Source organism: Leptonychotes weddellii, chromosome 9 (assembly GCF_054177405.1).
Source record: "Leptonychotes weddellii isolate Sample4059 chromosome 9, ASM5417740v2, whole genome shotgun sequence".
Classification (NCBI taxonomy): Eukaryota; Metazoa; Chordata; class Mammalia; order Carnivora; family Phocidae; genus Leptonychotes; species Leptonychotes weddellii.
Window position 1 is genome coordinate 24748537 of NC_138377.1, and position 25155 is coordinate 24773691.

At 38.5% G+C, this 25155-nt stretch overlaps 1 protein-coding gene and 1 pseudogene across 3 annotated transcripts in view; one reads left to right on the top strand and one right to left on the bottom strand.

Moving 5' to 3' along the window:
• The window catches only part of BBOF1 (basal body orientation factor 1), a 38980-nt gene that overhangs the window by 5449 nt on the left and 8376 nt on the right, over nucleotides 1–25155 (bottom strand). The window contains exons 3-11 of one of the 3 annotated variants that reach the window (XM_006730940.3): nucleotides 22420–22485; nucleotides 19740–19883; nucleotides 11974–12054; nucleotides 8935–9005; nucleotides 8018–8162; nucleotides 6434–6927; nucleotides 3907–4008; nucleotides 672–746; nucleotides 388–502 (exon numbers count right to left, since the gene is read on the bottom strand). In XM_006730940.3, coding sequence (XP_006731003.2) covers nucleotides 388–502; nucleotides 672–746; nucleotides 3907–4008; nucleotides 6434–6927; nucleotides 8018–8162; nucleotides 8935–9005; nucleotides 11974–12054; nucleotides 19740–19883; nucleotides 22420–22485 — 1293 coding nt within the window. Of the gene's footprint in view, nucleotides 1–13; nucleotides 503–671; nucleotides 747–3906; nucleotides 4009–6433; nucleotides 6928–8017; nucleotides 8163–8934; nucleotides 9006–11973; nucleotides 12055–19739; nucleotides 19884–22419; nucleotides 22486–25155 lie in introns of those variants that run through there. The other 2 variants (XM_081830247.1, XM_081830248.1) reach the window with 2 other exon arrangements.
• LOC102739267 (protein SGT1 homolog pseudogene) lies at nucleotides 20348–22086 on the top strand (annotated as a pseudogene).

The window sequence follows — 25155 nt, forward strand, 5'->3', positions numbered from 1 at the left end:
CTAATAATACCTTTGTCCCTAGCTTGTAGGGACTCAGACTTCCCAACTCTGTTCAAAGCCAAGAGTTATGTGGTCATTATATTTATTCTCACATAAAAGATGGTACATACTTCGGCTAGCCTGTATATTTCACAAGGCAATTGTGAAAGGTTTTCCACATTTACTAAAAGAGGCACAAATGTGCATTTGCATTAAGTATAATATGCCTGCCATAGTGTAGATATGTTATAAAAATGTCCACGATCTCATACTAGTGTTATTACTCATTTCACTGATCCCTGAGAGCTCTTGGCTAGTAGAGAAAAGCACTATGACTTAACAAGAAGTTGCATGGGGAAAAGTATCAGTTACTATGTGTATTGTTTGGTTAGATTACAGACTCCTTACTATGTCAGACTCTCGTGATCCTTTCTGAATATTGGGTATCATCACTTCACCAGAAGAGTCTGAGATTGGTACTTGCTGAGTGATGAAGGTTTGATCTTGAAGCTTACTGTCATCCCTGTAGTAATAACAAAATGACAGACCTGTCAGCAACCACATACACATGGAACTTGGTTCAGAACAAGAGACTTGTCATGTAACTCCCACTCAGTTCTAGCACATATAAAATGTCCCCACAACCGTTGTGATCAGGCTCACAGTCATTGCTTTGTCAAGAGAGCTCTTACCCAAATTCCTTTGTCTCTCCATCATCAGGAATAACATGGTCTGGAATTGGGGGCCTAGAACGCTGGCTGTATTTCCTGTGGTAGGTAAAAGTTAACAATGAGTTAGTGTCTCCTCATGCCCCATATTTCAACTACACTTTTAAAGTGCTAAATGAAATGCTTCAGTTGGATGAGCTTCTTATTTTCAAAACTGAGCTTTACACACACATAGAGGCAGCATAATGTTAGGCAAGTTAATATATACTTATTTCCTCTTAAAGTTGAGAAATGTTGAACTTCAATGGAAATATGGAGATGATCATGATGATGATACACATAATAACAGCTATTAATGGTGATGGTTAAGACTGAACCAGAGTACTGATCAGAAACATGGCCAGAAAAATTCCCTTCCCACAAAAAGAACCTCAGAACATAGAAAAATTACCCAATGGAGATAGACCCCGTATGAAACTTCTCCTTTTACACTGGAAAGTCTGGTTTAAGAACAGGAAATAATCATATCACTAATTCAATATTTTAACGGAAAGTGAGCTTAACAGGATTATACAAAGTATAATAGGTTGATTTGCCAGCAGATAAAGACACATATTCTACTCCTAAAACTGGTCCTCAATTAGGTACATTATGAAAGCAGGATAAACCCATTCAAAATATGGCCATATTAAATAGTCTAATGATGCATAAAAAAATGCACTTTGGATACTATTAGCACCTGAGTTATAGCCACAGTGATTGCTGATGCACTAAAGAGTACAGTTTATTGGTTATACTCCTTGACTTTGTTTTAAGCACGAAGAAAAATATCATACTGTTAGAGTCACAATCATATAATCAACTGAACTCATGTAAACTTTCTAGTTACTGTCCTTGCCTTGACATTCATCATCTAATTCCTCTCCCCTCTGGCTTGAGCTTTCTCATTAAACTCATCTTCACCTCACATTTCACTATTCTATTCCCATCTTTTCCCTTCATCCAACTCTGGCATGAGATTCCAACAGGCTTAGACTTGTTCCATTGTGGCCAGACTTAAGTTCATTGCTTTGGTGTGAAATATTTCTACTCAAATTCCTTTGTTTCTCCAGTGTTGAAAACAACACAGTATGGAACTAGAACTCTGGTTGTTTCTTGGGGTACAGAAAAGTTTACTCACAATGAGACAGACATTCTGTACCTGTGGTCTGGATTCTGCCTCTACCTCTTAATAAAAAACAAAAAAACAAAACTTTGGAAAGGCCATTCAAAGTCCTCCATTCTCCATTACCCTATAATTCTTTAAACTCTGCTCTTTTCGTTGTCCTCTTGTTTATTTTAGTGGTTATTCCTAGCCTCAGCCCTTTACTCTTCTAACCTTCAGACACTCTCCTACACTCAACTACCAGTTTTCACTAAAAATGCTCAAATCTCCCTCCCTAAGCTCACCTGTACGCCAGTACCTATTTACAAATGCCTTGAGTATTTTTCACTTCAATATATTGCCATCATCTCCAATTCAAACTGAACACTCCTTGCTATTTTTTCTGCCCAGAATGTTTTTTCCTCCACCCTCTGCTCCTATTTACCTTTTAGAGGTCAGCTCAAGCTTTTACTTCCTTAGAAACTTTCCTGAACTCCTGTTAGGTCAGATTCCCCTAATCTAGGCTCTCTTACCGCTATAAACCACTCCTTTGAGCCAATGTCATAGTTCTACTTTCATATTTGTGTGATGATTTGAATAATGTTTTTCTTCCACGTAGACTATGAACTCTCTGAGATTAGGAATGATGTCTTTATTTGCTCAACACTATTATCCTCAATAAGTAGTAGGTACCCAATATGTATATGCTACATGAATTCATGGACAGATTAAACAAAATTTAAACATTTCCCTCACGCTGGCTTTCCAGATTTTTCATTTGCCTTTCATACCACCATTCTTGCATTTCTAAGCCAAACACCTTGAACTTTTACACTTTGCTTTCTTTATTCCTTTTGTCTTTTATCACCAAGTCCTGTTTCTCCTTCCTCAGTGTCTCAGTTTGTCCCTTTTCTCTGATGGCTTCCATTCCTCCCTATACCCACACCGCCACACGTCCAGAGGAGCATGACAGCTTCTGCAGGTTCCCAACTCTACTTCTGTCCAGCGGTCCACCCTACGTGTCACTGCATCAGGTTCAGGTCAGCTCTGAGAACAGTGGCCTGTGAACCCTTCCAGTGAGACATTGTGAGAGTAGGGCTTATTGCCCTCGTATTCTTTCAAGGCAGAAAAGGAAAGTGTGTTACACTACTCTAGAATGTACAGTGGCATAAGATTTGGGTTTTTCTGCATGGTTTTTAAGGTACCATCAAATTTCTTCAAGCTGGGAAGTGTTTCCTCAATGTCCCCAAACACCCCACCTCCATTCCTACCTCTGGGCTTCTGCTTAGGCTGTGTATTAAGCCCCCTGACTGATGTACCCTTCCCACTCTGTCTACTACTCTCTCCTGCAAAGCACCCCGCAGAGTCATACTCTTTCAGTCTTCCTGACTACTGTAGGCCACTGACATACTGTCTGAACTCCAATGATACTTTATTGTGCCACCTAACTTTTTTCTTTGCTGTTTGGTTTTGCTTGGGCAACTAGATTATAAACTCTTTGAGATCAAGGGCAATGTCTCTTAATTCTTTTGAATGCCCATAGTAACTAACATAGTACCAAGCATGTAAGCAATTAATAAGTGGTTGATTTATTATAGCCATTTTATAGTTCACTGCCAGTGTTAGAGTCACCGATAAAACATAGAGGAGAAAGAGTGAAATGAAGCATTAAAAATAATTACTTGGAATATCTGTGGATTTCTGTTTTCTTTTCTAGGTCTTTTTCTTGGTATTAGACATTCTCTTGATTAATAATCAGCTTTAAAATCATTTACTTACCTTTGCAATCCAATAAAATCCTAACAATTACTGTGCTTCTCTTCGGTGACCATTCATTCAGCTTAGCAACATTGTACCTTCTCAGCAAGCATTACCTACAACATCTAAGCTGTCTCTTTCCTCTCCTCTTTAATTCTGACTCATCTTTCATTTTTGTGCTTATTCATTCATCTCCCATTCTTCATCTCTGTGACTGGCAGGTGCTAAGCAGTATGACCACTTGATATTTGGTCCTTTCCCATTCCTCTAATCCTAAGTGAGAATAAGTTCATTGTTCCTATATGGTTTCTAGGTTTGATAACAATTTGGTATTTCGCTACAGAAATAAGAAGTTACCTAGGAACAAAACCATTCATTTTTGCAAAAAGCAATCTCAAGACTTTCTCCTTCTGCTCCCAGGTCAAATCTCCAATATCCACATTTCCTTGAATATCGGTCCTGAATAATTTCAAAGATAAAAAATGAAACAAAAATATAGCCAAAGTAAGCATCTCATCTTTTTAAAAAATATGAACTATGTAAACACGAGAAAATTTCCAAACCATAAATGAATATTAAGAGGCTTCCAAATGTAATGACTACAAAGCAAACTGTGTCCGCTACAAAATCATGAAGTTGAAAAGGATATCAATATGCTAGCCATTCTGAAATGTTATGTAGTCATTAAGATAAAAATAAGAAAAACTATAATAAGAAAAAGGTTTGTGCTCAAACAGTAAGCAAATTAGAAAGTTGTAATATAACATGCATCGCAATACAAAAGGAACAATACAACAACAAAGAACATTTACAAGGTGAGATTATTGCTAAATTCCTTTTAACATCTTTTTGTATCAGATATTTTGCTGTGAAAACAGAGTGATAAGAGGTACATTTAGAAAATAACACATAACTTATCTAGCCTATTTTCTTAACTCCAAATAAATCTGCAGCTAAGCTTTCCAGGCAGGTCTTTATCTACACTATCACTTTCCCAGAGGATTCGTAGTCTATTTGCTATTTATGAAAGCTGGCTGACACCGTAGAGAATACTGATGTCGTACAATGGAAGAAACGTTTTTGCACATAGGTCAATTGGGGTAGTTTTCTTTAAAAGTTTAGGTTTTGGGCGCCTGGTGGCTCAGTTGGTTAAGCGACTGCCTTCAGCACAGGTCATGATCCCGGAGTCCCAGGATCGAGTCCCGCGTCGGGCTCCCTGCTCGGCAGGGAGTCTGCTTCTCCCTCTGACCCTACCCCCTCTTGTGCTCTCTCTCACTCTCTCTCCCTCCCTCTCTCTCAAATAAAAAAAAAAAAAATCTTAAAAAAAAAAAGTTTAGGTTTTGCCTTATGATCACCGTATACTTCAACTTTCCTTCCCCAATCTGCCTCTTAAGCAGATGATGTCATGTTTTAATCACCATTTCTGCCCTGCTGGTACAGGCAATAGAACACTGAGGTTAAGATGAGAAGTTGTTCAGTAGCAAAAATGTCACACAGAGGGCAGAAGAAGAAGAGCCCAGTTTCTGCAATAACAATGTGGAGAATCATTTTATATACCTCCCTCTGAAAACTTACTTACCACTTTGGAGACAAAAATATAAAAGAAACTGCCTTATGTATGGTAGGGACTCAACTTGCTTGACATATTAAATTTAAAAAAAGGAAATTACAGCGAACCTCTTGGTAATAGAAGTAACAGATTTCTGAATATGGCAAAAAGTTTTTAAAAGTCATAGTATGGATATATTTGAAGAAGAGTCTTGTCTTTCAGAAGCCACTGACAGTGTCCAACCTTCCCAACAGCTATATAATTTAAAAGAACCTACAAATTAGTCCATTATAAAAAAAGCAGAAAACTCATTTGGAAGCACTGTTAACAAGATGTTTAGTACATAGTAGTAGGGAGTCCTTTTAAGTTTCTTGAGTTAAGGCCTTTGAAGAACCTAATTGCCCTGGGATATAAGACTTTTTTTTCAGTGGGACGCCTGGGTGGCTCAGTCGGTTAAGCGGCTGCCTTCGGCCTGGGTCATGATCCCAGGGTCCTGGGATCGAGTCCCACATCGGGCTCCTTGCTCAGCAGGGAGCCTGCCTCTCTCTCTCTCCCTCTGCTTGTGCTCTCTCTGTCAAATAAATAAAATCTTAAAAAAAAAAAAAGACTTTTTTTTCAGAATAATCTTTAAAATGCACTATAATTTATGGGTTAAGAGTGCACTGACAAACAAAAATGCTAACAGGAAGCAATCATTGTATACAGTCTCCAACTGTCTCAAGCATCCTGCTACCTTTATTACAGTGGCAGTAGATCTCTGGAGTATATTTTGGAAACTTGGGGGGACTTTCGGTTAATACAATGATGGGGACCCACTATTGGATGTCCTCCAATCCATGGGACAGTTCTGTACAATAAAGAATTATTATGAACTGTTATATTGGTTTTTTAAAGTATATGTTTAGTTAGATATTATTACCTATGAATTTCATCTCAGAATAGTAAAGGAAACATTACAAAATATTTGTGAAAGTATGCTTATCAAAAATGTTTAAACTGAATCTGATCAAACCTTTATAATGAGTTTACAGAAAGTAAAATAAAAGAACACATTAAAAGATATTACAATGACATTCTATGGAACAAATGATCAGTCTCTTTAAGAAGTCTCTGTGATGAAGAAAGGGAATCTACTAAGAATACCTACTAAGCCCCACACACTGTCCTAAGCATAGGGGTTATAAAGATGAGTAAGATAGTTCCTGTCCTCAAATAACTTAGTGAGTAATCTATTCAATATTTAGATATTAGCAAACTGAACTTCTGAGGGTTCTTATTTCTCTAAAGGACACAAAAATAGCACAAAAGATAAAATATTAAAGGCATGATTGGTACCATTTCTCAGCCTCCATAAGATCTTGATTCACACTATTGGTGCTGTGCTCTTTGCCATCAAACGTTCGGATTTGGGGATATTCTGTTCTTCCTGCACATGCCTCTCTCATTTTAAAATTGAACGCAGCTTGAGCTACCTGTTTATAATGCTTCCTGCTAAATAGGATCTGTTGCTTCACTTGGTGTAGAGCATCTAAAAAGAAACTTTCCACTTCTGTTCTCTCATCCAGTATGTTCTTGGCCAGCTTCTTTACTCGATTCAGTTCTCTGTCCTTCATCTGGAGAAGTTGCTGCAGCTTGTCAATTTCAACCAGCCCTGCTTTGTTCTCTATCATTGTCTGTTGCTGCATTTTACAAACTTCAATCTCAAACTCTCTGGTCATACAACTCAGGGCAGTCTCCAAGTTTACCACCTTCTTCTGAAGAGTTTGGATTTGCAATCTTTGCTGGGTAAATTGCATAATCTTTTCCTTAACCAACAGATCATTGATCTCCTAAAAACAAAGATGAGAGAGGTGAGAGGTTTTTTTAGTCAATTTCAGAACTTAAAAGTTCCTTACTAAATTTCATTACTTCAGGAGATTTAAATTTGATGCCAGGTTGAGATGGTGATATTTGGTGTTCTGTGTATGGAGAGTAAAAAACATCTGAGGGTTCTTCTCTGGGCTTGTGAAGGCCACTACTTTTGCTAAATAAGAAACTGTCCTTCCTTTAAAATTCTGAAAGTTTAAATATTTTGTACTATGGAAAGGGTAATTTCAAAATCAGTAAAACTATACAGTAACACATCAACAACTATATACTGGAAATCGGCCATAGGCTAGTTGCCTATTTCTTTTTCTTTTTCTTTTCTTTTCTTTTTTTTTTCATTTTCCCTTTCCTCCTTAGTGATAAAACTCTAATTTTATTCAGGAAAGCAGGAAGCCCAACTGAAAATTCTCAGTCCCCCTCGCAGTTCAGCAAAGCCATGTGGCTAAGTTCTGGTCAATGAAATGTAAGTAGAAGTGTGTGCAGGACTTCCAGGAAGACCTCTAAAGGGAGGGGCATACTTTTTTTCCTCCTTGTCCTTTTTCCTTCCTGCTGTCTGAGTAATGGTTAGAGTTTTAGCAGCTGCTTTGGGCCATGAGGTGACTTTGGGGCTGTCAGCCACACACTGCTAGAGTTAAGGAAACAGCCCTGTTGGCTTTGTGGCGCTACCATTCTAGCTCTGGATTGCTAACCTCCAGACTTCCCTTAGGGGCGCGAATAAACCCTTACATGGTAAAGCCATTGTCATCAGGGCTGTTACAGCTGAACCTACTCTGAAGTGATTCAGAGACCGACTCTAAGCTAAGCAAAGTAAAATGAGTATTCTAAGGTAGTAGAGGATAGGAGTTATTTATGTGATACATTCTTTATAAAGCCAAGTCGAATGCTTCTTATGTCATTCTTGTAATTAATCCTTTCAGATAAGAAAGGTACATTACCCAGACAGAAGAAAAATGGTCCCATTGTCCTTACTATACTCAATTTTTCATATTTGCCAACCCAATCCTTAAACAAAAAGCAGAAAGATAGGAAATGAAGTCTAAATGGAGTGGGAACCTTTTGATGTAAAAGGAAAGTCTGAGTCTCTTGCAACTTCTGGGAGTTTTTTTGTAGAGCATCAGCTTCCTTCAGATGGTATGCGAGAGCTTTCTGGAGATAAACATTCTCTTTAAAAACAGCTCTTCCAGCATTGTTCAATTGCCTGAAATAGATAGATATAAGATCCCAAAACACAGGCCTAAGTATTAGATATTATGAAACTAAAACAATGATTGCCTTATCCCCCAATATTAAAAATAATGCCCACCACTTATTTAGTTAATGGTGGGTACTCAACAGTTAGGTGGGAATCTTGTGACTAAGTTCTCATCAACAGGAAAGTGAAAAGTTATGTGTTACTTCCAGTCCAAGGCAGTTAAGAGCAGACAGGAGTTTCCCATGCTCTCTCCTGTCCATATGACTGGATGTGAAGAAGTCCAAGATGGAAGTAGCCCTGGTTTCTGAATCACCACTCAAGTAGAGCTATCAGACTCATATTGGATTGTTAAGTGAGCAAGAACTAAAGCACTGAGACTTGGGAGTTTATTTATTAACACAATACAATTGTTATTGTCACTAACATACCTCATGACAACTCTGTACAGTTGCTATGATTATCTGCATTTTTAGATGAAGAAATTTAATTTCAAAAACTTTAGGAAATCTTCTGACAGTCAGTCAGTCAGTAAGTATACATGTTGGGAACCAAAGTCTAAATTGAAAGCTGGGGTTCTTTCCTCTACACCACCCTGGTACAGAAAGGGTGGGTGGGAAAGGAGCCAGGACACAAAGAGAAAGAAACAGTGAGGGAAAGTAAACAAAAATATTTGAAGAAAGCAAACCGGGAGAGAAGGGGTAAGACAACATAACAACAAAACACCAGCAAAGAGGTCAGAGAGGCTATGAGAAAGGAAAAGGAGACAGCAGTCTCTTACACAACAGCTTCATGGTGAGCTCTCTCTGCCAGCATTATTATCTTCTTTTCAGCCTCTTGTTCTAATCGGTGCTAAAAAAGAAAAGAGGCTACTTTAATACAGAGTTATATTTCTAACAAATTTACACATCAAAAAGTGAAGTATTGATTTCATAATGTCAAAATACTCCTGTCACATGACCCGATGTGAAGAGCTCCAAGTACTGGTGGAGGAGCTAGCAAAGAGGAGAGTGTGAACACGGGAACCTCAGGGTACCTCCAGGTCTCCCCATTAAAGAAGGAACATGACATGAAAATACCAAAAAAAAAAAAAAAAAATCTACATCAGTATTGGAAAGTATTTCTCCCAGAGCTGGGAGAAATTTCTGCTAAATACAAAGTGGCAAGAGTCATTTATTTACTTATGCAACACACTCCTATTGAGCACTAATATTGTCCCAGATTTTTTAGATGCTGGAGATTCTGTGGTGAAAAAACAGATAAAGTCTCACCTTATATTCTAGGTGAGATCCAAGCAACAATAATAATTAAAATGCACTGAGCATTTACTATGTGCCAGGCCTGGTTCTAAGAGCTTTATATTTATTATTTACTTCTCACAACAACCCTAAGAATCAGATATTATTATCCCCCAAAACAAGGACTGAGGAAATGGAGGGAAGGAGAGGTTAGTGACTTGCGCAGAGTTAGATAGCTAGTAAGTGGCAGAGCAGACATTCATAGCAGGCAATGTGACAAGTAAGAGAATTAATGGACTGTGATAAATGCTGTCAATGTAGTAAGCGAAGTAATGACACAGTAATTGAGGGAGATTCTTTTAGATTGGGGTTTAGGGAATCTATCTCTGAGGAAATGACATTTGATCTCTGAAGAATGAGAAGAGCCAGGGGAGCCTGGGTGGCTCAGTTGTTAAGTGTCTGCCTTCAGCTCAGGTCATGATCTGGAGTCCTGGAATCCAGCCTCACATCAGGCTCTCTGCTAAGCGGGAAACCTGCTTCTCTCTCACCCTCTCCCATTCCCCCCTGCTTGTGTTCCCTCTCTTGCTGTCTCTCTCTGTCAAATAAATAAATAAATAAAAATCTTTTAAAAAGAATGAGAAGAGCCAGAGCTGGAGGAAGAACATTCCAGAAAGGAACAGCAAAGTACAAAAATATGCCATTGGAAAAGGGCTTGGTGGTTCAAGGAACAGAAAGGATGACCAGGTGGAGCATGCTACGGTATGAGATGAATAAACAGGCTTACTGGAAAGCCCACTGCCATAAGCCAGCAGCACTGGGGTTCACACCAGCGCAGGAGTTCGTACCTAACCAGGGAGTTTGTCCCTAACATGGTGAGATGGCTACTGCTGAGGCTGGCCATCCCAACACTCATTCCCATCCTCCCTTTTCCTTCCTAGCTTCCACTCGGGTCTAGAAAAACAACACACTTTCCCAGCATCCAATATAACATGGTTCTGGCCAATGAGATAGATGTAAGAAGAAATCTGCTAAGAGCTTCTGGGAAAGCTTTTATGGTTTGCAGATCAAAAAGGACAGACACAGCTGGAGCCTCCCTTCTTCTGGCCTTAAACACAGACAAATCTTAGAGCTGCATTAACCGTCTTGCAACTATGAAGGAAAGGCCAGCAGCCACCTACTTCCAGACAGAAAAATCCTATTTATATAAGCACTGTCAGTCAGGTATTCTATAAACGGACCAAGCACTCCTAACCTTTGTTTGTAGAATAATACAGTTAGCAAGGAAGAGATCAAGCTTAGGGTGGGATAGAAGAAAAAGGCAATTGAGAGCAGCCCATTCCTGAGGACTTCCATTCCTAACAGTGCCAGGAAGTGCTCAGGGGGAAAGCACCAAGATGCGGGTCCTGCCCCACTCCTAGGTTATTCACTACATAAACTGGAAATCCAGAGCCACTTTTTGAAGCAAATCCTTTATCTAAACCTGATGTGAGTACTTATTTGCCCCACCCTCAACCTGCTACGTCCCTACCAATTTCTGAAAAAAATCTGTTCAATTCTTCCTAAGAATGAAAAATTAGAAGAATTAAAGAAAAACCATGGGTCCTCTGAAAAGATTGTGCAGAAGAGAAGTGTTCCAATGCACTTCCCACAATCTGGAGAATTAACATTGGAGACATCCAATGTTAATTGGAGAAACATGGAAGTTTGTGATATGCTAAGGAACATTTTTGAGCCCCCTTTTATTAACATCCTTAGTTTAGCTTGGCTTGACTAGGGAAATACCTTCATGAGTACCAGAGTGACGGCTCCCATCCCCTCCCCCCCCATATAATGTGGTACATGCCGCTCTTCTTCCACCAGGGGAACACCAAGCTGAGGCGGGTGTGTCCTGAAACCTTGGTAAGATGACAATCCCTCTGGAGGATTTCAAGAATCTCTAACTAGGGGCACCTGGGTGGCTCAGTCCGTTAAGCATCTGCCTTTGGCTCAGGTCATGATCCCAGGGTCCTGGGATTGAGTCCCACATTGGGCTCCCTGCTCAATGGGGAGTTTGCTTCTCTCTCTGCCTCTGCCCATTCCCCTTCCTCTCCCCCTCCCCCTGCTCATGTTTGTCCTCTCTCTCTCTCAAAAATAAATAAATAAAATCTTTAAAAAAAAAAAGAGGTGCGCTTGAGTGGCTCAGTCGGTTAAGTGTCTGACTTCGGCTCAGGTCACGATCCCGGGGTCTTGGGATCAAGCCCCCGTGTTGGGCTCCTTGCTCAGCGGGGAGCCTGCTTCTCCCTCTCCCTCTGCCTGCTACTCCCCCTGCTTGTGCTCTCTCTCTGTGTCAAATAAATAAATTTTTTTAAAAATCTTAAAAAAAAAATCTCTAGGAGGGGGAAAAAGGACTAAACATTGAGATACCTTGAACAAGTTTTGTTTTCTCTGTTTTTTCTTTTTTCTGCTGTGATTTGATAAACCCTCCTCTAATAAGATCCAAAGGAAAGGTTGATATGCATATAGACACTTATATCGTTCTAGTAAACAAAATATTTCTTTTTTTAAAAACAAAATATTTCTTAATTAACTCTAAAATGTTGTACCTTTTCTTCAAAAAACTTGCCCTCCAATCTTCTAAGAGTCTCCTGATGTTTCCGCTCTGTGTTCCTTAAATTCTCCTTCAACTGTAATTAAAACAACAACAACAAAAGATCAATAGGAAATAGGGGTGATTGAGGCACATTCCTGGAAAATTCTCAATAAAGAAACATTTTCTGTTATACATTCTTTCTTTTTTTTTTTTTAAGATTTTATTTATTTGCGAGAGAGGGAATGAGAGAGAGCATGAGAGGGAGGAGGGTCAGAGGGAGAAACAGACTCCCTGCTGAGTAGGGAGCCCGACGTGGGACTCAATCCCGGGACTCCAGGATTATGACCTGAGCTGAAGGCAGTCGCTTAACCAACTGAGCCACCCAGGCGCCCTGTTATACATTATTTCTTAATCCTGAACACAGAAAAATTCCATGTCCCTGCCCGTGAGTACTAGCTTTCCAACCAATCTTCTACAGACTTACAAGATCAGTATTGAATTTTTAAAAAAGCTGTTCATGAACAATAGTTCCCAGGACAAGTTGTTCTCATAATCATATTTTTCAAATATCATGTGGACTCATAGAATCATAATATTTTAGAATTGGGGCACCTGGCTAGCCCAGTTGGAGGAGCATGCAACTCTTGATCTTGGGGTCATGAGTTCAAGCCCATGTTGGGTGCAAAGATTACTTAAATAAATAAACTTTAAAAAAATAATATTTTAAAATAGAAAGGGATCTTAAGAGTCACAGTAAATATAATTTCCTACTTGATATAGGATTCCTTCTATGAGAAAAATAGCTACACAGAAGTATCACTAATTCAAACTTCATTAATTCATTAGACTAGCATTTCATAGTTCCCATTTTTAGAAAATTCTTCTTAGTATTAATCTAAAACACATCTCTCTATGATTCCCACAGATGGATCCTTCTGTCCTCAAAACATTTTACATGGAATAAAAAGGACATAAAACTCTTCTAGGCAAAGAAAGGTAAACTAATTTATTTTTTATTTTTTAAAGATTTTATCTATTTATTTGAAACAGAGAGAATGAGAGAGAGAGAGAGAGAGCACATGAGAGGGGGGAGGGTCAGAGGGAGAAGCAGACTCCCTGCCGAGCAGGGAGCCCGATGCGGGACTCGATCCAGGGACTCCAGGATCATGACCTGAGCCAAAGGCAGTTGCTTAACCAATTGAGCCACCCAGGCACCCAAAAGGTAAACTAATTTAAAGCTATGATTCTATAGTCTACATTTCCTGGCAATCAGTCAGGCTGAAATAGCATACTCAATCTAATCTTCATGCCGTAAAAAAGGCAGCAGAGAAGGGTTTCCGCAAGAGACAGACCTTTCTCACTTGCCAACGGTTTTACTCTGGGCTAATCTCTTAACTTCTCTAAGTCTCAGGTTCCCAGGAATAAAAAGAGAATAATAGTAGTAACTAGCTCATAGGGTGTGGCAAGGATTAAATAACAAACAATACATGTAAAGTACCTAGAATAGTAACCGTTTAATATAAAACCTAGTTATTATTATATCTACTATCATCCTCCCTTATACTTAACAATTTTCCTGTGCTAATTGTATTAAATCTCCATTTTATAAGATCTCTTTCAGATGTTCTTTCTCCCTATATTTCTCATACAACTTTTTAAAAAATGGCCTCTTACATTATTAAAGACTGAAAATTAATGTCAATATACAAGTTTATGGAAATGTCTATCTAATCTTAATCTTAGCATGTGCAGCGATGGACCTTTCATATGCCATTGGACTCCCTCAAAAATCCATAAATTCACAAATCTTTCAAAACATAATTAGGTAATGCCTATCAAAAGCCTTTAAAAGTTTATGTTCTTTAACCTATAAATTCCACCTCTAATTGGGATGCCTGGGTGGCTCAGTTGGTTAAGTGTCTGCCTTCGGCTCAGGTCATGATCCCAGGGTCCTGGAATCAAGTCCCGCATCAGGCTCCTTGCTCAGCAGGGAGCCTGCATCTACCTCTGCCTGCCTCTCTCTCTCTGACAAATAAATAAAATCTTTAAAAAAAAAAATTCCATCTCTAAGAAGTTACCCTAAATGCTAATTACAGATGTAGAAAAATATTGTTACTAGATGTTCATCATGGTATATAATAGTGGAAAATTAGAAAGAAGTCCAGGGGCACCTGAGTGGCTCAGTTAGTTAAGCATCTGCCTTCAGCTCACGTCATGGTCTCAGGGTCCTGGGATCAAGTCCCACATCGAGTCCCACGTCAGGATCCCTGCTCAGTGGGGAGTCTGCTTCTCCCTCTCCCTTTGCCCCTCCCCACTGCTCATGTTCTCTCTCTCTCAAATAAATAAAATCTTTAAAAAAAAAAAAGATTGTTACATATTCTTTAAAAAAGAAAAAAGAAAACAGTTCAGATGTCCAACAAGAAGGGACCAATTAATAAATCATGATACATTGGGGTGCCTGTATGGCTCAGTTGGTTGAGCTTTGGACTCTTGATTTTGGCTCAGGTCATGATCTCAGGGTCATGGGGTCAAGCCCTGTGTCGGGCTATGTGCTGAGCATGGAGTTTGCTTGAGATTCTCTCCTCTCCCTCTTCCTCTGCTCCTCACCCTCCTCTCTCCCTCTCTCTCTCAATAAATAAATAAATAAAATATTTTTTAAAAAATCATGATACATCTACCCAGTGGAATTCTATGCATCTAGTCAAAAGATTTTATAGAAAAGTATGTAATGGTGTTGAAAAATGTTCACAATAAAAGTAAAAAAGTCAGGTTAACAGTTTGTACATAATGACCTCATTTAAAAAAAATACCACATATTTTTAAATGTTTCTACATAGAGGAAGAAAAATGGAAAGAGGGGCGCCTGGGTGGCTCAGTCGTTAAGCGTCTGCCTTCGGCTCAGGTCATGATCCCAGAGTCCTGGGATCGAGCCCCGCATCGGGCTCCCTGCTCGGTGGGAAGCCTGCTTCTCCCTCTCCCACTCCCCCTGCTTGTGTTCCCTCTCTCGCTGTATCTCTCTCTGTCAAATAAATAAATAAAATCTTTAAAAAAAAAAAATGGAAAGAAAATATACCAAAATATTTACCAGTTATCTCTAGGTAGTATAATTGTCAGGGAGAGCTTTTAATTTTCTTTTTTGTCAGCTAGATTTGCTGAAATGGGTATTATCACTTTGTCAAAAGAAGAAAAACTAAAACAAATTATTAAAAATAATAACTGCAACCTACCAATGTACGCTCCTTCTGTTAATCATAGATATCATTTTTTCTTTAAAATTCATGCTTTGAATACCTTGTGATCATCTAAATTTAATTAGCCTCTTTTAATTTGTATAGTGAATTCTATACACACACTTTAATTAATTTTCTTCCTTTATGTATACACCCTCTTCCCATTTTAAGTTCATGGGTCCCTACACCTGCCTTAATTCTTCCATATTTGGGATTCCAGAGAACCACCTTATTTTTTCCCATAAGCCAGTATCTTTTGCCTTTGAATTTTAAGTCTTCCTGGCCCATGGCCCTTTTTGAAAAGTCTGAAATCTATTTCTCCATTAGGTGGCAATATTGTTCTTAAGAAATCATACTGCGGCCCACAAGAATATGCACTAGTTAATTCACTTTGATTCAGAATGTATACCTATACTTCCGATAGCTATTTTGAGAGTACCTAAAAAGTTACAGATCTTAACTTGATTCAGTCTTTAGCATTTTCGTATAAAAATTTTTTTGATATTCCCTTTAGAAAAATTTTAAGCTTTTTTGAGGAATTATTAACAGTAAAGTATTTCACGTGTATATTATGATGATTTGATATACATATACATTATGAAAGGATTCCTCCCATCTAGTTAGTAGAAACTTGATATTCCTGCAATTACATTTTTAATGAAAAGACCTACTCAGCATTTAACAAAGATTCATTGAGCATTACTGTGTATCTTGTATTTCAATGAATACAAAGGAACAACACTGTTCATGCCTCAAAGATTGTAATCTAGCAGGGGAGATAAGACAAATGATAAATATGTCAAGGTAGAATGGGCTAAAGTGTATAAAAGAGACACAAAATGCTGTGAAAACACACAAAGAGGGCGCCTGGGTGGCTCAGTTGGTTAAGCGACTGCCTTCGGCTCAGGTCATGATCCTGGAGTCCAGGGATCAAGTCCCGCATTGGGCTCCCTGCTCGGCAGGGGGTCTGCTTCTCCCTCTGCCCTCTTCCCTCTCGTGCGCTCTGTCTCTCATTCTCTCTCTCTCTCAAATAAATAAATAAAATCTTTAAAAAAAAAAAACACACACACACAAAGAAAATTATTACTTTTTTTGCTAATAATCTTTTTATTTTTTGTCTTTTTTCCAGCTTTATGAGGTAAATTGACATATAACATTGTATAAATCTAAGGTGTACAATGTGTTGATCTGACACACTTATATATTGCAAAATGATTACCACCATAGCATTAGCTAACCCCTCCATACTGTCACATAGTTGTCATTTCTTTTTTGTGGTAAAAACACTTAAGATCTACTTTCTTAGCAACTTTCAAGTATATAATACAAGATTATTAGCTCTAATCACCATGCTATACATTAGATTCCCCAGAACTTGTCAATCTTAGAACTGGAAGTTTGTATCCTTTGACCAGTATCTCCTCATATCCCCCTCCCTGCCAGCTGTGGTAACCTCTAATCTACTGTTTCTCTGAGTTCAGCTCTTTCTGGATTCCACATATAAGTGATAACAACCATCATAGATGGTTGCCTTATATCACTCATTAACCAAGTTTTATTATTATTATCTTTCTGATTTATTTCACTTAATATAACACCCTCAAGTTTCTTTTTTTTTTTTTAAAGATTTATTTATTTGTTTATTTGAAAGAGAGAGAATGAGAGAGAGAGAGAGCACATGAGAGGGGGGAGGGTCAAAGGGAGAAACAGACTCCCTGCTGAGCAGGGAGCCCAATGCGGGACTCGATCCCGGGACTCCAGGATCATGACCTGAGCCGAAGGCAGATGCCCAACTGACTGCGCCACCCAGGCATCCCTAAAAAATTAAGAACAATTTTAAAGCAACAGTTATATGCAAATAATGAATCATGGAACACTACATCAAAAACTAATGATGGGGATGCCTGGGTGGCTCAGTCAGTTGAGCGTCTGCCTTCGGCTCAGGTCATGATTCCAGGGTCCTGGGATCAAGTCCCACATCGGACTCCCTGCTCAGCAGGGAACCTGCTTCTCCCTCTCCCTCTGCCTGCTGCTCTACCTGCTTGTGTTCTCTATCTCTCTCTGTGTCAAATAAATAAATAAAAAATTTAAAAAAAAAATAACTAATGATGTACTGTACAGTGACTAACATAACATAATAAATAAATAAAAATAAAAATAAAATAAAACAGTTATAAGACCAGTTGTAAAGCAACAAGTTATCAGGTTCATAAACAAAGCCTACCGGGAAGGTTTTGGGATAACTTCGCAATTACGATAGAGTTAAAACACATTCCTCCACATTCCTCCAGTCTAAGAAAGTGTCTTCCCCTTTCCTACCTTGCCTGAAATGTGCCAAGTCATCCCTTTAATTAGAGCTTTTAAGAGTACTCTACTAAGATTTTTATTTATTTAAGATTTTATTTATTTGTCAGAGAGAGAGAGAGCCCACAAGCAGGGGGAGCAGCATTTAGAGGGAGAAGCAGGCTCCCCTCTGAGCAGGGAGCCTGATGCGGGATTCAATCCCAGGACTCTAGGATCATGACCTGAGCTGAAGGCAGACTCTTAACCGACTCAGCCACCCAGGCATCCCTCTACTAAGATTTTTAAAGCTATATAATTAAAACAAGCAAACATCAATAACTACTATGCTACTTCTTTTACCAGGGATTAATAGGAATGAGTGTGCTAAGTATTTTACACACATTACATTATTTAACCCACACAACATCTCTAAGAGGAGGCAGGTGATATTACAGCTACATTTTACAGGTGAAGAACCTGAGACTCAAGAGAAGTTAACAGACTATCCAAAGCCATACAGCTATCAGCTGCAGAACCAGGACATGAAGTCCATAATTTCAAACACTACATTGTCTTATCTGACTTATTCATTTCGCATATACTCTTTGGATTTGGTGATCAGCTAAAAGGTAAACAGAAATAGGATGCAGGAACTCTGGTTTCCCATCAAAGCTTGTTCTTGTTACTGGGTAGCCCAAGGAGGGCTTGAGAGGCATTGCATGCTTGGAGAACACCATGCCCAAGAGTGAGAGGCACTAAAAGTGACGATGGAAGGGCCTTAAATAATACTCATGGTTATAATCATAATTTTAGCAGTAGTAATAATGCAGCAGGATCAGCAACAACAGGTAATATTTACCACACAGTGCTATGCATTTAAAACAGATTATTTCATTTAGTCTTCACAATGACCCTTTAAAGTTGGTACCATTATTCTCACCTCCATGTTTTAGATGAGGAAATTTAACAAGATACCCAAGTAGTAAAAACAGTATACTCTAGCAGCCTGACTTCAGAGCATCAACTTTTAGCCCCTCCACTACATGAAATACGGTTATCTTAGGTGGTAATACTCTTATTATTAGTAGTAATAGCGGCAATGTTCAGTTGCATGTTAGGGCAGGCTCATACCAGGAATTTTGCTAGCATGTTGTTAAAGTGTTTGTAGCTTGAAATTGGCCATAATACAAGTATTTATACCAAGGAAATCAGCAAATGCTACAAATCAGGACTTTTGTCCTCAGAGAGCCACATGCCACTATAAATATAATTTTCACTTATATGATATACACTACTTTAAGCACTTTAAATATATGAACTCATGTAGCCTTTACAGTCACCCTACGAGTCTATGAGTAACCCTTATTATCCTATTTTACAGATCAGGCAACCAAGGTATAGAGAGGTTAAGTAACTTGCCCGAAGTCACAAAGCTGATTTCAGCTACTATCCCCTGCATAAATGTGCCATTTATTACATTATTACAAATGCAATAAAACTATATTCTGAGCTGAGGGGATGGAAAGTAAGAGAAAAAGCATAGCAAGATCAGAGAAACTTTCTGAAAGTACGCAGTTTTCCTCACCCTGCCCACCCTTAACCAGAGAACCTTCTAAAATGTTCTAAAATCATCCTTCATCAGTCTAAACCTATTTTTCTTTAGGACTTTGCTACTTTGCCCCTAATGTTTCCCAAGAACTGTAATTTGTTTGTTTGTTTCTTTTTTTTTTTTTTAAGATTTTGTTTATTTATTTGAGAGAGAGAAAGAGTATAAGCAGCAGGGAGAGGGAGAAGCAGACTCCCCACTGAGGAGGGAGCCCAGCTTGGGGCTTGATCCCAGATCCTGGGATCATGACGGGAGCTGAAGGCAAAGGCTTAACCAACTGAGCCACTCAGGCGCCCCTGTAATTTGTTTCTTATTGAAGTCACTCCAAAGGTTTAGTTGCTGATAAATGTGGAACGGTGTGTTGGCTAAGATTTGGTGAAGTCACAAAAAAATCAATGCTTAGGAAAGTCTTAGAAATAAGACTTGCACCCAGTGCCACACTCATTAATCTTCCGCTTTCTCTGAAATAACCTCTGAAATGTCAAGGGAGTCCTTTACCATCTCACAGGAATAAATGTCTATGAAGGCTTTTGCACACATTAAGTATAGTACTGTGATAGTCACCTGATTGTGGCACTCTGCAACTGAACCTGCAATATTTCCGAGGTATGCTTGTAGTTAATTCTAATCACCTTTATTTAAAGAAAGAAAGAAACTTACATCATCTAATTCTTTCTCCACTTGGATTTTTCTCCTCTGGAATTGTTTTATTGATTTCAGCTCTGTCTGAATCATGCCAATTTCTCTAGCTTTTTGATGGAACTGTCCCTCCAGCTCATTTATTTGCACAGTATACTTTTGTTCCTGTATGCAAAGAAACAGGTAAATGAGTTAGGAAAAAGAACAAAAGCCCCACAGAGTTGTGTTCCCTTTGAAGCCTTAAGCTATTTGTCTATCTTATTTGAAGAAATGTTCCCTTTTTATTTTTGCATCAAGTTTTACTTTTTGTTAGAAGATACCAAGTGCCTTGAATAAGAAAAAAATTCTCAAATGAGCTGATCTTATACAGAAAATGTAATTATTAAAAAGAGGTATGAGAAGACTAAACAAAATTTTAATTTGTAAGAAAGACAAATAACATCCCTAACCCTAAATTAAAATTAGTGAACTAAGAGATAAAGGAAGGGCCGATAGCTCTAATAAATCAAGAAAGAAGGAGAAGTTGGGAAAAAAGAGGAAGGAAGGGAAGAGGGAGGAAGAGAAGGCTGAGGATGAGGAGGAAGAGGAGAAAAGGAAGAAAAGGAGAGGAGAGAAAAAAAGGAAGGAGGAAGTGGAGGAAGAAAGGGCCAATAACACAATTTTTAAAATGAATGAAATAACAAAAGGAAATGCAAATGACCCTCAAACATGAAAAAGTGTTCAATATAGCTCATAATAAGAGAAATGCAAATTAAAATACACTGGAATACTCACCTATCATGTTGACAAAAATCAATTTTGACAATACAATATACTCTGGCATATTGTGAAGACATGGATAGGAGTTAGATTTCTCAGAATACAACATGTTTGATAGATTTGACTTTGGAGCCACATAAATATTTTACATAATTATATAATTACATAATTTATATGCACAATTTTTTTAAAAGCACTTCTAAAAATCAAAAGCAAAATGTGTTCTTCAGTTGGTGGCATAACCTCACAGGAATTCTTTCAAATGGTAAAGTATTTGATCATAGATCCCTATTGGTATATATCCTAAGGGGGAAAAGTGCCCCCTAAAATCTTAAATCTGTTTCCACTAATCTATGTTAGTGGTAATATTGGTATTGTGACTGTTGATGTATTGAGGTTTGAAGCAACTACTCGATTATACCGATATCATTAAGAACAGGATTTTTGGAGAAGTTCCCCCTTGGGCAGTGGGGCAGCTCGTAACCTCAGGGGTGGCAGCTCTAACTGCAACAGCAATTATTAGGGATGGCAGCAGCTGCAGTAGGACCTACAACAGCCCAGAAGTTTTCCTGGAGCTTATCAGGTCCTCTGATCAATGAGGACCCCCAGGCAGCATTAGAGAAGCTGACTAAAGCTTTGGAACAGAAACCAGATGATGCACAATATTATTGTCAAAGAGCTTATTGTCACATACTTCTTGGGAATTACTGTGATGCTGTTGCTGATGCAAAGAAATCTCTTGAACTTAATCTAAATAATTCCACTGCTATGCTGAGAAAAGGGATATGTGAATACCATGAAAAAAAAAACTATGCTGCTGCTCTAGAAGCTTTTCTAGGAAGACAGGAATTAGAGAGTGTAGATCCTGATTTCCCTGTCTGGATTAAAAGGTGTCAAGAATCTCAGAATGGATCACAATCTGAGGTGTCTGCATCCCAGAGGACTCATCAGTCAAAAATCAAGTATGACTGGTATCAAACACAATCTCAAGTAATCATTACACTTGTGATCAGGAATGTTCAAATCAAGAATGTTCAGAAGAATAATGTAAATGTGGAATTTTCAGAAAAAGAGTTGTCTGCTTTGGTGAAACTTCCTTCTGGAAAGGATTACAATTTGAAACTGAGACTTCTTCATCCTATAATACCAGAACAGAGCACATTTAAAGTACTTTCAACAAAAATTAAAATTAAAATGAAATCAAGACAGAGGCTGTGAGATGGGAAAAACTAAAGGGGCAAGGAGATGTGCCTAAACCAAAACAGTTCATAGCAGACATAGGAATTTATATCCATCATCATCTCATTATGTAAGAAATTGGGATAAATTGGTCAGTGAAAGAAGAAAAAATGAGAAGTTGGAGGGAGACGCAGCTTTAAACAAATTATTTCAGCAGATCTATTCAGATGGTTTTGATGATGTGAAACATGCCATGATCAAATCATTTAGAGTCTGGTGGTGCAGTTTTGAATATCAACTGGTCTGATGTAGGCAAAAGTTGAAATCAATCCTCTAAAAGTACTAAATAAATTAATTTGCTATCACTGTATTGCAAAACAACAACAACAACAAAAGCAGGACCTTTGGTGAGGGATAAAGGAGACTCAGATGAAGTAATAAACCCTGTACTCCTGCATCTGAATTGAAAATATTGGTATGGACTCATTATATAATCTTTTAAAAATACGTATTTCCTACCTCTGTCCACTGAGAAGCCATAGAAAGAATGACAAACTCAGTAGTACCACTACTACCAGATCATTTTCTACAATAACATAATTTTGTTATTTTTGAGCTTCTGTACAATCAAGTGTGTGAGCTTTAAGGTCACTGAGCTACTCGGAGGACCTATTCACTTACTCTTATTGTGTCTTAAATATCTGAGCTTGCCAGAAACCTGACCACCCAGTAAGTAAAAGTATTAGTGTACCTAGATACTCACCAATTTTTCCTTCTCCTCTTGGGCTTTTTCCTTTGTTTCATTCAGTTGCTGTTTCAGTTTTTCAATCTGTAGAAGTTGGAAATACGGAGTCAGGAAGGTAAAGAAATTGCCCTGTAACTTACCTTTTTTAAGTAGCCTAGTTTTTTTTTTTTTTTTTTTTTTTTTAAGATTTTATTTATTTATTTGACAGAGAGAGATACAGCGAGAGAGGGAACACAAGCAGGGGGAGTGGAAGAGGTTGAGAAGCAGGCTCCCTGCAGAGTGGGGAGCCCGATGTGGGACTCGATCCCAGGACCCTGGGATCATGACCTGAGCCGAAGGCAGTCACTTAACCGACTGAGCCACCCAGGCGCCCCAAGTAGCCTAGTTTTTGCACGATATTGAAACCTATAGTGTTGGAGAGGTAGAGTAAGGTGGGCATATTCCATGCCCTTAACCTGATATTGCCAGTTCTAAAACCTGGCTATCATCAGAGTTGCCTGGGTAACTTTTTTGTGTGTGGTAAAAAACACATTATATTTACCATCTGAACCATTTTTAAGTATGCAGTTCAGCTGTGTTACATATATTCACATTGTTGTACAACAGATCTTTATAACTTTTTCATCTTGCAAAACTGAAACTCTATACTCATGAAACACTAATTTCTTCTACCTACTCCCCAGCCCTTGGCAACCACCTTTCTGCTTTCCATTTCTATGATTTTGACTGCGTCAGATACTTCATATGAGTAGAAACATACAGTATTTGTCCTTTTGTGACTGGCTTATTTCACTTAGCATAATGCCCTTGAGGTTCATCCATGTGTAGCATGTAACAGGATTTCCTTCTTTTTAGAGTCTGCATTATATTCTCTTGTATGTATTTACCACACTTTTTTTTCTTTTAAGATTTTATTTTATTTATTTGAGAGAGAGAGGGAGAGAGAGATCACAAGAGGGGGTAGGGTCAGAGGGAGAAGCAGACTCCCTGCAGAGCAGGGAGCCCGATGCGGGACTCGGTCCCGAGTCCTGGGATCATGACCTGAGCCGAAGGCAGTCGCTTAACCAACTGAGCCACCCAGGCGCCCTACCACATTTTCTTTATCCATTCTTCTGTGGATGGACATTTGGGTTGCTTCCACCTCTTGACTGTGAATGATATTTGAATGAACATGGGTGCACAATATCTCTTCAAGATCTTGCTTTAAATTCTTTTGGAAATTACCCCACAAGTGGATTGCTGGATCATGTGGTAATTCTATTTTTAATTTTTTGAGGAACCTACATACTGTTTTCCATAATGGCTGCACCATTTTACACTCCCACCAACAATGCGCAAGGGCTCAATTTCTCTGCATCCTCCCCAGTGCTTGTTATTTTCTATTTTTCTGACAGTAGTAGCCATCTTAATAGGCATGAAGTAATATCTCACTGTAGTTTTGATTTGCAATTTCTCTTATCTGGGTAACATTTTTGAAAAAAAGTTTCAAGAAGAGTACAAAGAGGTCTCATATACTTTTCATCCAATTTTACCCCATTTGCTTTCCCTCTCTATGTATGCACAGATAGATCTATCTAAAATATGAATATATAAATGATATATTTTTTTCTGGACCATGTGAGAATAAGTTTAAGACATCATGCCTCTTTACCCCTAAATATTTCAGAAGGTATTTCCTAAGAAAAAGGACATTCTTTTAGAAGCACAGTAATCAAAATCAGAAAATTTAACATTGATATAGGACTATTATTTCATCTATAGTCCATATTCAAATTTTGCCACCAATTGTTCCAGTAGTGTTCCTTATTGCAACTTTTCTTTTTCTGGTCTAGGATATAATCCTTGATTATGCATTTAGTTGTCATGTATCCTAGTCTCCTTTAATCTCAAACAGTTTCTCAGTCTTTGTCTTTTAGGGTCTCAACAGTTTTAAAGAGTAGCAGCCAGGGTTGGGGTTGTCTGATGCCTCTGCATGAGCAGATTCAGATTATGCATTTTTGGCAGGCATATACTGTCTAAGTGATGATGTATACTTTTCAGTGCATTACATCATGAAGTAATTGATGTTAATTTTCATCAGTTGGTTAAGACTATGTCTGCCAGGTTTCTCCAGTTAAAAATTGCAATTTTTCCTTTTGTAATTATTAAGTAATTTATGGAAAGATATTTTGAGACTATGCAAACACCTTCTGCTCATCAAACTTTTACCACTAGTTTTAGCATCCACTGAAGATTCTTAATGAAATCAATTATTGCCGTGATGCCGAATGGTGACTTTAACTCCCCATTCTTTTTAAAAAAATTTATTTAAGGGTGCCTGGGTGGCTCAGATGGTTAAGCGTCTGCCTTCAGCTCAGGTCATGATCCCAGGGTCCTGGGATTGAGTCCCACATCGGGCTCCCTGCTCAGCAGGGAGCCTGCTTCTCCCTCTGCCTCTCTCTCTCTCTCTCTCTGTCTCTTATGAATAAATAAAATCTTTAAAAAAATTTATTTAAAGTCATTTAATTAGCATATAATGTAGTATTTGTTTCAGGGGTACAGGTCTGTGATTCATCAGCCTTACATAACACCCAGTGCTCACCACAACACGTACCCTCTCCAATGTCCATCACCTAGCCACTCCATCCCCTGACCCCCCTCCCCTCCAGCAACCTTCAGTTTGTTTCCTAAGATTAAGAGTCTCTTACAGTTTAGTCTCCCTCTCTGGTTTCATCTTGTTTCATTTTTTCCTCTCCCCCTATGATCCTCTGCCTT